This window comes from Berghia stephanieae, chromosome 2, assembly GCF_034508935.2.
Source record: "Berghia stephanieae isolate SIO BIC M18660-M18661 chromosome 2, UCSD_Bste_1.3, whole genome shotgun sequence".
NCBI classification, from domain to species: Eukaryota; Metazoa; Mollusca; class Gastropoda; order Nudibranchia; family Aeolidiidae; genus Berghia; species Berghia stephanieae.
The window spans coordinates 81,769,462-81,786,144 of record NC_088361.1 but is presented as its reverse complement, the minus strand read 5'-3'; the positions used below and the strand labels follow the sequence as shown (position 1 = coordinate 81,786,144).

General features: G+C 35.2%; 1 protein-coding gene across 1 annotated transcript; it reads right to left on the bottom strand.

Moving 5' to 3' along the window:
- Positions 1-188: 188 nt before the first annotated feature.
- On the bottom strand, positions 189-12,989 carry LOC144965650 (transmembrane protein 180-like). The gene is made up of 7 exons (XM_078901209.1): positions 12,777-12,989; positions 9,769-10,429; positions 8,480-8,606; positions 6,312-6,408; positions 3,747-3,918; positions 2,334-2,527; positions 189-1,853 (listed from the first exon to the last, which is right to left on the bottom strand). The coding sequence occupies exons 2-7, from the start codon at positions 10,425-10,427 to the stop codon at positions 1,618-1,620; spliced, it is 1,485 nt and encodes a 494-aa protein (XP_078757335.1). The 5' UTR covers positions 10,428-10,429; positions 12,777-12,989; the 3' UTR covers positions 189-1,617.
- Between the last annotated feature and the right edge of the window lie 3,694 nt (positions 12,990-16,683).

Here is a 16,683-nt window from a genome sequence, read left to right as displayed (position 1 = left end):
TGATAGACAATCTTTTTTTATTATTATTAGGGGTGCAATAATACTAATTCAATTTTCACCACTTATTCACCCTGGCATGACACCCTTATGAGGCAGGGGGTCAATAGTAGGGTGTTGATTCAACAAGAATCATCAGCTAGGATTCAACTTCCTTTTCAATTTCAAACCCCATATTCTTCTTCTTCTTCATTATGTGGAAGGCCTCTTTTATGGAGGATCAATCTACAAAAATACCCCAAAAAATATAATTTAAAAAACATAACGCTTTCATTTTCACTGACGTTACTAATCTGTAAAACTGAAAGAAGCAATTCTATATGACTTTTGGAGGCATCATGATTCTGCAGCGTCCGGTGGTAGGTTGTTCCAGAGTCGTAATGCAGAGAGAAAGAATGAATTATGGGTCTCTGTTCTTGAGTGTGGGATGGACAATTTATGATCATGCTCCCTTGTTCTACAGGATTTTTGGCCCCGATTGGTTTTGGGAGGGTGGCTGCAATTTGATTGTGTACTATTTTATGGATGACTGTGATTTTCTCTCCCTTTCAGAATGTACGAAGTACTTCTAGCACAAATTAAAACGACGTCAGCGAAATTTTGTTGTCAAAAGTATTTAATTGTTAAATCTCCTTTTCAATGCTAAAAAGTCTTCAGGTCTTACATTTGCAGAAAGTTCGATGCAACATTGTTTCATGAAGGATTTGTGAATGTTGCAGTGATGGGCCCATCGGACAATAAAAAAATATATGTGTTGGCAATCTGAATTATGTTTAGTGTTGAATCTTTCTTTATTTTCAATAACAATAATTTCAAGTTGTAATGTATTCCATTCGTGAATGGTTCTGGAATTTAAAAAACTGCTCAATTTATATGTATTGGTTTTTGCAATCATTGTAGCAATTTGATGCTTTTTTTTTTTGTTTTATTTTATTTTAATTTGTGCATTGTTTAACTATTTATTGTCACTGTCATTCTATATTTCTAAATGCCTTGAGTTTTGGGGTTTGTTTTTTTTTGTTTTTATTTTCTTTAGATGCATATACATGGTGCCCTGAGCACCTTTGAGTGGAAGTGTGTGCATTATAAATGCTTCATTTATTCATATATCTATTATTATTTATTTGTCTCCTCCTGTATTATATTTGTCTAATAGTCTTTTTTATGTAGTCTGGGATCTCAATTGCTGCTGATGGGAGAGATTATACCAAGAAAAAAGAAAATAAATCTGGTTAGAGAAATGACCTATAGCATTACACTATCGCACTTGCAAGGTGCCAACCTATTTTCTGAGCTCTCATCTGCTTCAGATTATTTTCAATAAAATATTTTGAAAGCAGACATTTTATTTTCATTACAAAAGTAAAAACAAAGCAGAAAAAAAATGCAAAGAACAAAAAAAAAATTTATAAAAAATTCAAAATTGAAGATAAAATCTTTTGATTTTAAATAACAACTTTATATGTAGTTGACCTCCTGGGATCATGTGTTTCACTTGGACCATCTCTTTAATGGAACATTTTTTTATTATGCTAGTTTCATTTTCATTAAAAGACAATTTTGTTTCAAATTCTATTGTATATAACTTATGGTACATAAATAAATAAATGTTATCATTAATCATACCGACTGCCATACGATAGCTGATTGTCTTGATGCTTTGATTTGAGCTAACCTCTGACCTCTTAAAGAAAACTGCGACCAGGCAATGAGTTGTAATATGGCACACACAATTGGTACACTGACTAATAACATAAAAACACCATTTTTATACGAAAGTTGTTGTTCCATTCCCAGGGATGCAATGTCAAGTCTCATTGATCCTTGGGATTCACCACTCTCAAATATATCACGACCTGAAATAAATAAATAAATAAATAAATAATTAAATTCATAAATTAATAAATAAATCAATCAATCAATAATCGACAAGCAAAGTATCCTATTTGCTTAGTTATTCTCTGAACCCTCCATTCATCCAGCAGTGATGTTATATCTAGATCATACAGAAAGTAGCTTGTGGTTCTCAATCTTACAGAAAGGAACTTGTGGTAACCAACCTCTTATCCTAAAATTAGCAAGCAATTGTTACTATCAATTAAATATGATGGCAACCAAGATGACCCATGTTCAAAGAATGAAATTGAAACATAATCAACTTTTTCATTGCTTTTATTTATTTATTTTTTTTTTTAAGCTTGAAATGACAATAATTGCATTTTACCCTCTTGTTTCGTTCTTGTTTTTTTTTTCTTGTTTTTTTTTTTTTTTTAATTTTCATTTCCAGTAATTTAATCCAGAGATAAAAACTTGAATACAAATTAATACTGATGTACCTGTGAGAGTTGTCAGCAACCATGTTCCGATCAGCGGTGCAAATGTTTGACCAGGCTTTGATAAAAGGGCAGTCGTACCAAAAATGAGAGCAGACACAGCCTGTGGACGGTCATGGATCACCATGTCTTCGTCTACCAGGTCACTGATTACCAAACTCAGAAGTTTACAGGTCCCTTCTGTGAAAACGCGGTTGCTGAGAAAGTGTAAAGAAAATAAAAGAAAATAGATGATGCGCATTTCTTCTTCCAAAACCTTGAGTGAAAACACAGTTACTGAGAAAGCATTTTTTAAAAATGTAAATAACTTTTGAGAACCACGCCCTAATGATGTCAATAATTTAACTTTTACCGAATTACTAAAAAGTCATCACTAAACAAGTGTATGCAAGGTGATCGAATAGTAAAGGCATTGAAGGTGATCCGGGAGGTCCCTAGTTTGAGCCCCACTTCAGGCACTTTCGTTATTTTCCTTGGGCAAGAGTACCCCTCAATTTGTTCAACTGGACAACATGGATGAGCCTTGTTGACATCAGACATTTGTTGAATTGATTTTCCTCATGGAATGCCCTCATGACGACATCTGACGACATCATTAGAGGGAGCATAATGTAATTAAAATAGTATCACTAAACTAGTTAAATAATGAGGTGATGTGGCAACAATCATTAAATGAATATCTCATAAGCCAGATTATTACATAGCAATAACAACATAACTTTCTTTCCTTATTATTTTTTATTTATCACTATCAACTCAACTAAAAAAAAAGCGCAATCTGCCATTTTTAAAAATCATACCCAAATTACCCACTTAAAACTACAAAACTGGATCATGTGAGCTTATGTCAATGCCTTGAAAAGGGGAAGGACGGAGATGGGTTATACATTACACAGGTTGATTCAATAAAATGTGAACATTTTATGAGCACCCACAAACATCCATATACTGCGGCACCATTAAACTCTGTGTTAATGTAAGTAAAAATGATACTAAGCTGCCAGAAACTATGGACTGTAAAAAGAAATTACCAAAATGAACATAACAGCTTCAAAAAATAAAATAATAATACCAAATATGTGACCCCTCATCTCAAAACAGTATTAAGTCAGGATGATTAAGATGCTGAAAATGGAATTTGTAGCCGGAAATATCATGCTTAAGTTGAGTTTATTTGCTTTATAGAGGCAAAGGAATATCATATTTTACTGTGCTAAATACCAACGTTTCATATTTTTGACCAGTTTAACTATAATTTGACTTTTTAGCATCTGGTCCATACCGACATAATACCGTTTTGAGACGAGGGGTCACATATGGACTAAATCTCCCACATTGTAAATGTCTGAAAGAGTGTTGTTATTTTTCCATCTTCTAAAGATTAAAGTAGACAGAGAGAATACTTATAATATTTACCTAGCAATAAAAAAGCATAGAATCCAAATATGATCGTGACCAGTAAAGTACATGATCATACTGGTGGCCATCTTGAGCCAAAACAGCCCATTGATCACAGAGTAAGTGCTGTATTTTCGACACAGGTTTAAGAAGTACAAGTTGTTGATGTGAGGGGCAACAAATGATAACCCTGGAAATACAAAACAAAACAAAAAATAAGAAAAAGTATAAATAGAGGTAAATTGGAGAAAGTGAGGGATGATTCTTTTTCTTTCTCTTTTTTTTTTTTTTTTCAAAATACAATTTATTACATTTTTTATGTTAATCATAAAATATTTTCGCTACATATTTCTTAATTTAATTCAAAGACAATTCATATATGACGATGTACCAAAAGCTCAATTTGTGATGTTCGATACACAAATACTCCAAAACTAAGTTATTTGGAAAAAAAACTAAGGAAAACATTTGTTTTCATCAGTTCATCTAGGTTAAATAGAAAAAAAAAAACACCCAAAAACTGACGATCTAGCACCAAAATTATAGTAGTTATAAAGTGTTGAAAAAGTGAGTACTCTGTTTACACTTTGAGAGCACAATTTCTACTATTCTGTTGGGGCTAAATTATCAGTTTTAGGTTTATTTAACATTGTTTAACTTATAGAAATTGATGAAATCAACTCTTTTCCTTAGTTTTTTTTTTTTTTTTTAAATAACTAAGTATTGGAGTCCCCACAGGGAAAAAGAAAGAGAGGCAGACCAATGGGCACCTGAAGGAGGACAGTTGAAGAGGATATGAAAGAGGCTGGAAAGACATGGATTGAGCTGAGCTCGCTGGCCCAGGACCAAGAGGATAAGTAAGTAAGTAAGTAAGTAAGTATTGGAGTATTTTTGAGGCGACTGTCACAAAATCGACCTTTTGGCATAGCCTCAGATCTTTATTTTACATTTTCAATTGGCTAGGGCTATTGGTCAGTACTGACCCCCAGATGCTAGTACCTGCGTGTCAGTGCTGACGAACAGGCGCCAGCGCCTGGGGGTCAGCACTGACCAATAACCTGGTGTTATTGGTCAGTATTGAACAACAGGTGCCGCCGCCCACAGACAGCCTCTCTTCGGTCTGTGCCACCGCCCGCCATTAATCAGCACTGACGAACATCGGGCCTGTTCGTCAGTGCAGACAAAGACCTCTTCGCACTTATTCGTCACTTCCTAAAGTAAAAAAAAAACAAAACAATTAAAATCCCAGGCTTTCAAGGCCAACTTATCCGATGACACTAAGCAACACTTGGTCACTTAGATAAATTTGATGTCTAACGCGTTAGATTGTGGCCTTCGTAAAGTTATGGCCTGATACTTACCAAAAAATGACGTCAAACTGCCAGTCTTTTGCCATAAAAGAAAACAAATCATGAGTCGTATTCAGTAGTTCAACCAGAAATAACTTGTTTCCTTGAGCTCTACTAACAACTCACTAACCGGTGCAAAAATAATGACGTCAAACTGCCGGTCCTTTTGGATTTCAGTATCAGGCTATAACATAACGATGGCTACGGTTAGATGCCGTTGGGGCAACGATATGACTGTCGTTGTTTCAAGCCACCATACGATTCTTTTTTATTTTATGTTGTCTTTGTGTGTATGTGTTTTTGTTTTTCTTTTTTTTTCGTATATTTTCGTTATTGCTTAAATTAAAGAAAAATAGAGGAAACGTGTTATAATATAATAGTTCTTGTTACGATTCTTTTATAATACATTGTCCATTCTATTGATGAGGTTTTTAAAAAAATGTATTTGTTTTGTTTTTGTTTTTTGTCATGCATTTTTTTTTGGGGGGGGGGGGGCAGCGTGGCTCAGCGCTACGGTCTTTGCTTCGTACCCGAAAGGTACCGAGTTCGATTGCTTCTTTCTTTATAAAAAGAACATTACTTTCCTCCTCATGCCTTTTGATGGCATCAGTTAAAGCCTTCAAGGAGGCAAATTTGTTGCCGACAGCGAGTTCCATAATTTGTAGCTTTCTCCTGTCTCAGTGAGATGCGAGCAAGCCGAATTTCAAATGACGGAATGAAAAAAGACGAGACAATGAAAGAGCTTCACTTTCAGTTCTGGCGTCACGCATCAGTGAGCATGCGCGTTGGAGGAACCGAAATATAAGGTTTCCAGTTTGGCGTTTCAACATCAAATTTGGTATTTTTCTCAGGACTGAACAATATCATTTGTTTAATTAATTGATAAATTTATTACACAAATCTCACGTAAACCGATAAAAAAAGGTGAAACCAAGGGACTTCCTTGCGACTAGTATGGGACAGGAAATGCGGATTTATTTGTCGTAGAACAAGTTATTTCAAAAAATGGCATTTTTCCATAATTTTGGCACCGTCAGTACCTACAGGCGCCAGAACTGACCAATAGATACCAGTACCTATTAGTCAGTGCTGACCCCCAGACGCTGGTGCCTGTTCGTCAGTACTGACCCCCAGATGCTAGCGTCTGGGGGTCAGTACTGACGAATAGTCACTCCGTTTTCAATTTATCTTGGAGAAACCTTTACATTACATAATCAGATGGCTTCATTCTTACCCAATATACAGCAACCAAGAGCAGGGCTAATTGCACTTCCCAGCAAGGCCTCAATAAATATTGGAAAAAAGTTGGAGTTGAAATGACAATGGAAAACCTGGGGAAATGAGAAAGAATGGTTATTTAGGTGAATGTGGCCATCACAGGGGCATGACAACCTTTTTTTTTTTTTGAAACCTTTATTAAGGTCAGGTCAGTATCAAGACTCAAATTGGACCTTTTTTAAAAAAATTCAAGTTGGTAAATTTATCTGATATGAGATAATCCTCACTCATAGAGTCTCCTCGAGTCGAGGAGTAACCGTCCCCAGTCTACAATGATCTATAATAACAAGGACAGAAAGACAAAAAATCATTCATAAATTATTACTATTTTTTTTTGATTGAGCTTTAAAATAGCGCAATATCCACTTAACACGCTCAAAGCGCTTTACAAGGGGTCCCTGGTCAACAGCAACATTTAACATTTAGGAGATGACGCCTGTTAGGCGATATTAAAAAATGTTCCAACAGAGACAACGCTGTTAACAGCCAGGTACTCATTTTATACCTGAGTATGGTGAGAGAATGTGAGTGAAGAGCCTTCTCCAAGGACTCAACTTTGCGCCGAGCAAGGCTCAAACCAAGAACCTTCTGATCTGAAAGCGATTGTCATACCATAAGCCCACATAGCCACACATACATCCCTCATACTACGCATTCAAATAATTCTTATAGTATGCGGTCAGTGAATTTTTTTATCTACAACTAATTTAAGCTGTTTATGGTGCATATAATCAATAATTGATTTAAAATATCATAATATATAACGATTATCTATTGCATGCCACAAAGTTCTTTATTTTTACAATATTAATCTATTAATTTTTTTTTTTAAAAGCCCGTTCACAACGGCACCAAAGATCCCATTGCCTAGACATTCCATGAAGGAATATAGATAATCCATCAAACAGGATGTCTGATGTCAACAGGAATCAACCTGTCAAAGTGAGCAAATTGGGGATTAAGAATCTTACCCAAGGAAAAAGACGAAAGTGCCTGAAGCAGGGCCGAGCCCGGGACCTTCTGGATTACAGTGCAATACTTTAACCACTCTGCAACTTCACCACCCCCCCCCCCCCCTACCCCCAGGTGTATACTATTATCTGCATTTATTCTTTGTGCTTTATGTCGCCATTTGCATGCTCATTAATTTCTTTTCCCCACATGCAGTGCCGCCAATCCTAGCCCATAAAAATGTGTATAATGGAGAACCAAAATGAGTAGGATTTTGAAAAAAATGCGAATAATCCTTCAAAAACTATAATTAGTGCTAAATCTGATAATGAACTTTCGGGTCAAGAAACAGATTTATTTAAGTACAATAATAGAGTCGATGATTGCTAAAAATGCCTTTAAAAAATAGAAATATAATAATGTGTACAATCCTCAGTAAAATGTGTACAATGAACGAAAACGCGTAAGAATAGGCATTTTTTACCTAAGGCTGGCACCACTGTACATGATTTAGACGAATTTTAAATCATGAATGTCTGTGCACAAATTTCCTCTTTTGGGATGAATAAAGTATTATTATTAATCAATGTTATATTAATGTTTTAGCTTGCCTAATGCAATAACCAGACTGTTGCATTATTCTGTTGTTAGTAAAAATGAAATCAAAACTGAATTCTTTTACAAGAAGTAGACCAGTATGGCAAAATCTTTTTCAACTGTATGTGAAAAGATTCTTGCTGTAAAAACAAAAGAGAAAGTTTTCAACATTCTCCAATTTTTCTTAGTGCACAGAGATAGAAATTAAAGCAATGATGATAAAGTTCACTCTTCTCATCAATCTGGGGTGAATCAAACACGCAAAATTGATCAAAGTAATCATAATTATTTCATTATTTCTCTTAATTTTTGTTTGTTCTTGTTTCTGCTTTTCTTTTTTATCTGTTTATTTTTTGTTTTGTTTTATAATGTTATGTTTTTTTCTTTATTTTTTTTTTTTGGTCTTTTGTTGCTGTTGTTGTTTTTTTTTTTTTGTTTTTTTTTTAAGGGGTGTAGGGGGAGGTTGTTTTTGGTTTCACAAATTTCCTGCATCTAGTTCACTCAAACATATTACCAGATTGATGATGTGAATCTCAAAAGTAAAAAAAAAGGAAAAAAAAATAAATTAGAAATTACCTGAACAAGGTTCATAAATGCAAACCACTTTAAATTTTTATGAGACATGAGCTGTTTCCAAAAGCTCTTCAAGGAAGCTCCCTGTTTTGAAGGCAATTGTGACTCAAACTTGTCATCCTCGACAGACCTGATGACAAAATGTGATTAAAAATAATTTCATAAAAATCATAATTATTGGCTGTCAACAATAAGTAAAAAGAATTCAAATTCTTTTAAAATGTTTAATTCATGCCTGAAGCAAATGTTGTGTGCAGCTATGTGGTCTAGTGGTATGACACTCGTTTTCAGATCAGAAAGTCCTGGGTTTGAGCCTTGCTTGTTGCATAGTTCAGTCCTTGGAGAAGGCTCTTTACTCACATTCTCTCACCGTACTCAGGTGTAAAATGAGTACCTGGCTGTTAACAGCGTTGTCTCTGTCAGAAAAAAATTGAAATATCGCCTAACAGATGTCATGTCCCATCCTCAATGTTAAATGTTGCTGTTGGCCAAGGACCCTTTGTAAAGTGCTTTCAGCATGTTTAGTGGATATTGCGCTATATAAAAAAAAAAGCTCAAAAGCTCAAAGCTCAAATGTTAAGGATGTGAGTAGAACATTCAATATCCTGAAATTATGATATCACATTCCCATCAACATCAATTTGTAAATATAATAGAATGTATCTTAAAATGAGATAAAAATTGGAAAATGAATGACAATAACATTTTAACAACAATTGTTGAGGCATTCTTTAATAAAGCAATTTTATTCGTCTTCTCTCATCATACACTTTGGTAAATATTTTAGCAAACCACTATTAAAACAATGACAATGACCACACAGATGCAAAGTTTAATGAACTAGCAGGGGGTCCCAATGGCTCAGTTAGTAGAGCACACATAAAGGGACTGAGATTGATCCTGTGTGACTGGGTGAAGTCGAGATTTTTTTCTGGTCCCGATGTCAACCCATCAGTAATTGGGTAACTGGGTCTATTAGATCTAGTGGAAAGTACTTTTAGACAGACTGGAAGCCTGTCCAAAGGGTAGCAAGCAATTGCTTTTGTCCTTTCATGCTATAGAGACCAAAAGAAACTCTGGTTCAATGGGCCTAATTGCTCTGAAGGACTAATTTCCCTCATGTGCAAGAATGAAAAAGCATAGTGTTGTATCTACTGAACATGCTCGGTGAAAGTTGAACTTGCCAATTGACATTAGAAAGGTGTCAAAATTAGCAGTTGTGACCCTTCATTATTGATTGTCATCTTATTCACAATTACTGACCACCATCAATAAAAAAAAAAAACACTCACTTGTTTGGAAGACGACTCTGTGCTGAATTCATAAATACATTTCTCATCACTCGCACCATGAAGAAAAATCCGACAAATGACATGAAAGCTAATGAAAAACAAAACAATCGAAAATTAAACAACGATCCCTTATCCCATAATAAATATGACAAAAAAACAGATGCTGATCCTACTGCACTAAAAATGGAATATTTTGAGCTGAACTTTGTCCGTCTCTCAGCAGACACGGCCAAATCTGCTAAAAGAGAGGAGTGATGTAAATCCACCATTGTTAAAAAACCGTCATACAAACACAAACACAAAGCAAATTGTACTCCTGTCCATATCCACTTGAACCAGAATAAGATGAAACCAATTGCAAACAGTGGACCAAACAATTGTAGACGAGACAGCCTCATAAAAACAACATCGTGTTCAGATGCTGACCCAGACTTAGATTTCTGAAGGAGATTGCGATCACTGATCCATCCGAATAAAGGGTCATTTAACGAATTCCATAATAGAAATAAGGCCTCCCCGATCCAAAAGGACATTTTATCAATCTTGTAGATTGACACAAACATGTCCACGTGGTATATCAGAAAAAGATTGTGTAAGATGGAGGAGAAGAAGGCCAGGCTTCCATAGGCCGTTTCCAGAGATATGTGCAGTTTGAACATAGCTGAAATGAAGTTAAGAAAAATCTATTAAATATTATCAGTAACAGAGAGGTGCAAAGTAAAATAAATATGATATGACAACATCTATAGAAGAAGGAGAGGGAGAAAAACAAAGATTTTTAACTTAGAGTCCCTATAATCTCATTTGCATTTGTCACGTCAACTTATCTAATGAAATATTTCGAAAAAGAACTTTTTTTCATGAAAAAGAGAATTTAGAATTGAGGAAAAGTATTTTTTTTTCTTATACTTATATTAATGATGAACAGAGGTAATCTTTAAAAGAATGAAAAAAAAATCTTTCTAGAGAATGTCAAAAATTTGCAAGAATTTTTATCTCTAAGGATATTAAATATTACCGAGATGCTTTGATTGTCATTACAAATGTGACCCCTAACGTCAACCTGATAAAGGCTATGTAGTCTTGTAGTATGACACTTGACTTCCGTTGGGAAAGTCCTGGGTTCTAGCCCCACTCTAAGCGGTGCATTGTTGAGTCCTTGGAAAAGGCTCTTTATTAATATTCTCACAGTACTCAGGTGTAAAATAAGTACCTGGCCTTTAACAGTATTATCTCTGTTGAAAAAAATAGCAATATCACCTAACCAACATCATGTCTCATCCAACATGCTATGTGTTGCTGTTGGCCAGGTACCCTTTGTAAAGGACTTTGAACATAAGTGAATATTGCACTATATAAAAGCTCAACAGAAGCAATTCAGAAACCCCCCCCCCCCCCCACCCCCATCCAACCTAAAACCTAAACCTAACCTCACTTCCACAATAACCCCATATTACAGGTTCGAATATTCCGATCAGCTGATAGGCTGCAGACTTCCAACTTCCACCAATCAAAACCCACAGAATCCAACCCCCCCCCCCCCCCCCTATTAAACCTCTACCAGTCCCAGACAATTTATCTAAACAACATTACAAATAGCCCTAAATCATCAATAAACCGATTGGTACAGGATCTCTGTCATCCACCAATCACAACAACACATTTTATCTCCTCTCCACATCCAGCCATGATCAGCTATTTAATTGTTAATTTAAATCATCAAAAAAAGTAAAAAAATTTATTACAAACCACCAACCCAATATATCCTCTAACTGACCAACTGCCCAATTAACCCCCCACCCTCCACGAACGCGTTAGGCAACATTAATATTTCAACCTTTTACGTCATCCTTTAACAAAAAAAAAAATAAAAATAAAAAAAATAAATAAATAAATAAATAAATTTAAAAAAATATTATAACGAACGATACAGAAGCAGTTAATGCCAATGCCTTTCTACTGCTACTACTACTAAACATAATAATTAACCTAACAAATAAAATTGTTACTAATTAAGAGGGTCATTAGATAGGATGGCCTGGGTCTAAAAAAAAACCAAAAAAGCTCACGGTTTTTGTTTTCTATCTATAGGTACAAATTTATGACCCAGTGTATCTAAACAGTATTGGCATCGGGTCAGGAAAATTCAATTTCTAGCCACGAATACAAAACCTGGAGTTCATATTAATATCTCTTTGTAATTGTAATGGTTGAGGATAAATAGAGATTATTACATTGCCAGAAGGCCTAAGTTTGTTTTTCTCAATTTATAAATTCAATTTTACTTTTAGTGGTATCATTCATCCCAGTATTATTAATAATACCATTTTGAGACCGTGCCGTGGGTGACAATAAAGTTTAACTTTAAAAACTTTGAAGAATAAGAACATTTGAATTTTTCAAATTTTACCATGCAGTGTAAAGTAATATTAAATATCGAATACATATTGTTACTTATGTTTTAAAGGCATTAAAGGAACAGTTGCTCCATCTTAAAGCCCTATTGATTGTTGATGATATAATGATACAAACTCGTTCTCCAAAACAAAGGCGTTTGTAGTTTTAATTCAAAATTTATAAGTATATAAGTTGAACTTGGAGTTCAATTTTAAGTTTTAAGAATCACATCTACCTGACATAATACCCTTTTGAGAAGATCGGTCACAAATACTTCAATGATAGTGTGTCAGACGTAGGAGAACTCGATATCTTCACTTTATAATCCAACAAGTACAACAAGTACAAATGTTGCCATTTCAATCTGGTATTGGTATTGTTGAGTGTGAACCGAAATCCAAAAACTAAATGTTATGTTAGAATCATTAAATTCACACAGTTAAATTGGAGCTTACAGTAAGGAATATATTACAACAATTTAAAACAAAAACAAACAAAAAACAAGTCATCAAAATCAAAAGGAATTAAACTGATTTGATTGTGATTGTGTGAGTGTAGATAGTGTGTAAGTGTAAGCGTAAGAATTGTAATGAAGTGGGGAAAAAACTCACTTTTTCAGATTTTATTCAAACGCTGCCAACTGTTTTGTTATTCATGAACAATGACAACAAACACATTTACATCAGGCATCCAAGCCGCTCTAGGCCACATTTCATTTCTTTTTTAATTCTCCACAGTTCACAGAAAAATAATGTCAAAAGTCAATCGCACGTCACCATCAGCTGAGCCAGCCAGTGGGCAGCAGGGTTGCCAGATTATTTTTCAACAAAATGCCAGGGGAAGACTCAAAAAATGCCAAAAACACTCAAAAAAATGCCAAAGTCTGTTGACTCCCACCCCCACTAAGAAAACTACTCACTTTTGATAGACAATTTACTATCATATCCTGGTGGCTTGCGTGTTTTCTTTTCTTTTTCTTTTTTTTCTTTTTTTTTTTTGAATTATACTAAATTTCCTGTTGGGGTAATTTTTTACCTACTGACTACTAAGTGGAGTGCTAAACCACTACACCACGGTTGGATCTTAAGAATGAAAAAGAAATACATTAACATGAAAGGTAAATACGTAAACAGTTAAATAATTATTGACAATTAAGAAAACTTACTGTTTCGTGTTTCTTATGATGTTTTTTGTTGAATCTGGTTCAAGTGCAGAGTAAAGGTGTCATTTGAAGTATAATATACAAGAAAAGAAAATGCCAAATGAAAATGCCAAATGCCAAATGATTTTTCTAATGCCAAACGGTTTTCAAAAATGCCAGATTTTTGGAATCTGGCATTTAAAATGCCAAACTGGCAACCCTGGTGGGCAGTTGACAACAGGGTTGCCAGATTATTTTTCAACAAAATGCCAGGGGAAGACTCAAAAAATGCCAAAACACTCAAAAAGATGCCAAAGTCTGTTGACTCCCACCCCCACTAAGAAAACTACTCACTTTTGATAGACAATTTACTATCATATCCTGGTGACTTGCGTGTTTTCTTTTCTTTTTCTTTTATTTTATTTTATTTTTTGTTTTGTTTTTTTTTTGTTTTGTTTTTTGGAATTATACTAAATTTCCTGTTGGGGTAATTATTTACCTACTGACTACTAAGTGGAGTGCTAAACCACTACACCACGGTTGGATTTTAAGAATGAAAAAGAAATGTGAAGATGTTTGTTTTTACGCATTTAGAAATAATTAAGAAAAGGTGTCATTTGAAGTATAATATACAAGAAAAGAAAATGCCAAATGAAAATGCCAAATGCCAAATGATTTTTCTAATGCCAAACGGTTTTCAAAAATGCCAGATTTTTGGAATCTGGCATTTAAAATGCCAAACTGGCAACCCTGGTCAAGTTGACAACAAAAAACAAGCACCAGTTTTCTTTCATTAAAGGTAAGAAAAGTTCGATTAGAAAATGTGTTTCTCATTATAAAAATAATATGTCAGGTAGCGCAATCCTAAATATACATCATGGCATTCAAGAGAACTGATTTCGTCAAAGTAATTACATACGATGATCAGTGAAGAGCATTCACAACACTCCTGTAGCATTCCCTCAGCAAACGATATAAATCAAAATCTCTGCCCCAGAAAACTAGACAGTCTGGATTCCTAGCCTTGAAAGCCAAAAAAAATAATTTAAAAAGTGGAAGGCCATAGAGATGTTACAGTTAGGATATGTTGTAAAGTAAGAGTCAGTCTTATATTGTTGGAAACATTCGTATCTTCTCGAGAAATATGAAGGAAAATAATTGAAAATTTTAACACCAATGTGAACTCGGTGTTGCTTTATGGCTCAGAAACATAGCGCTTGAATAAGAACACGTCATAAAATACAGACAACTGTACTGTATGAGAAAAATACTACAAATTAAATGGTATGACAAAATTAGAAATACAGATCTATGGGACATGACAGGCCAAGAAGAAATAGATATCGAAATTAAGAGGAGATTATGGAAATGGCTGGGCCACATTCTGAGAAGGTCTACAATAAAATACACAGGCGGGCTCTTACATGGAACCCGCAGGGAACTAGCAAAAGAGGGCGGTCTAGGAACAGCTAGAGGAGGGCATTGACGGAGGATCTAAAAATGGAGTCTTAATGGATAGAAGCCGAGAAGATGGCACGAAGCCGGACAAGATAATAATAAATAGCATTTCCATAGAGCATAACCGTGATGATGTCGTGCTCACATGATTGAGCTTTCATATAGGCAATATCCACTAAACGTGCTCAATGCGCTTTACAAAGGGTCCCTGATCAACAGTATCGCTGAACATGTATAACGAGACATGACGCCAGTTAGGCGATATTAATTACATTTTTTTTCCGACAGAGACAACGCTGTTAACGGTCAGGTACTCATTTTACACCTGATTACGATGAGAGGATGTGAGTAAAGAGCCTTTTCCAAGGACTGAACAATGTGCCGAGTGAGGTTCGAATTCAGGACTTTCCGATCCGAAAGCGAATATCATACACAAGACCACAAAGCCGCACGGATGGAAAGGATTCGTACGATGGCTTATGCTCCAGCCAGGATGTAGGGCCAGAGTTCTTCAATCTTCAATATCTTGTATTTGAAAAAGGACCCACGGCAAATGTTCAATTACAGTCCAATCAAATCAGGGAACAGTCACCGAATGCATTCAAAACTGTTCTGAAAGTTTCCAAGCATTCAACGTCACATGCCCTAAAATGTCCTTACAGAGAGAACGTCAACATAGCATTGCGCATGCTTCTATCTTATCAGCTGAGGAAATCTACCGTTTGGTTAATGAGATATCATTTTTAAAATGTTATTATATACATACTTTTATAAATTAGAAATATAACCAATAAACTTATTTTGATGAAAAGTTCACAGTGATGCACCAGTTAAATCCTTTCTCAGCGATCTTTTAGTCAAAAATGATCCCAAGACCCTTTTCAGAATTAGTTTTTGAGATGGGTAATGTTCGAGAAACGTCAGTAAATTATTCATAACAGGGATTGGTTCTTCCAATATGCAAATCTTTACATTTATCAACATTAAAATCTAACTGCCACCGTTTCTGACCAATTGAATGTTTCAAATATTTTTTGACATAGTCGTATTAGTCTTATATCGCACAAATGGTGTATTGATTGACTATACATTTTTTAAAAACCTGTGTGTTGATTGACTATAGAGGATGATTATTGCCAGATCATAACGTTCTCTACGCGGCTATGTGGTCAAGTAGTATGTTACTAGCCTTCGGATCGGAAGATCCAGGGTTCGAGTCCCGCTCTGAGCGCCGCATAGTTGAGTCCCCGAAAAAGGCTCTTTAACTCGCATTCTCAGTAGGTGCGAAATGAGTAACGCGCTGTCTCTCTCCGGAAAAAAAATTGTAATATCGCCTCACATGCGTAATATCTCGTCAAGTGTTGCTGTTGGCTAGGGATCCCTTGTAATGGAGAGTAAAATAAAAGGAGTAAATGTGTCTCATGTAAAAGAGCACAACACAAAGTGTGTTGTGTTGTGTTTGTCCCAATGTACCCATATTATTAGAATTAGCAGGTCTGATAACCGAACAGGAGTCACATTTACTCCCTTTATTTCACTTTCAATTTTATTGGCTCATTTAGGCACCTCTAGCTTTTGACCCTTGTAAAGCGCTTTGAGCATGTTTAGTGGATTTTGCTCTATATAAATGCTCAAGTTTTTGAGATGTAAAGTTATCAGACTACAATGGCAGAGTCCCACGTCAACTACAACAAATGAATACATTGTAGTATGATGTTGCTTCGCTCATGGGCTCCACCCACACTGCTGGCCCCACCCCTTAGAGAGCCTCGAAACAGATGGTGTGTATTCATAGCAGTACAGCAGTCAAGAATATCTTTTTATGGGAATTTTTATAGGACCGATCTTTATATGATGATGCTCGTGTAGACAATATTTGAAAAATGTTTTAAAATCACATTCCTCTCTCTCTCATTCAC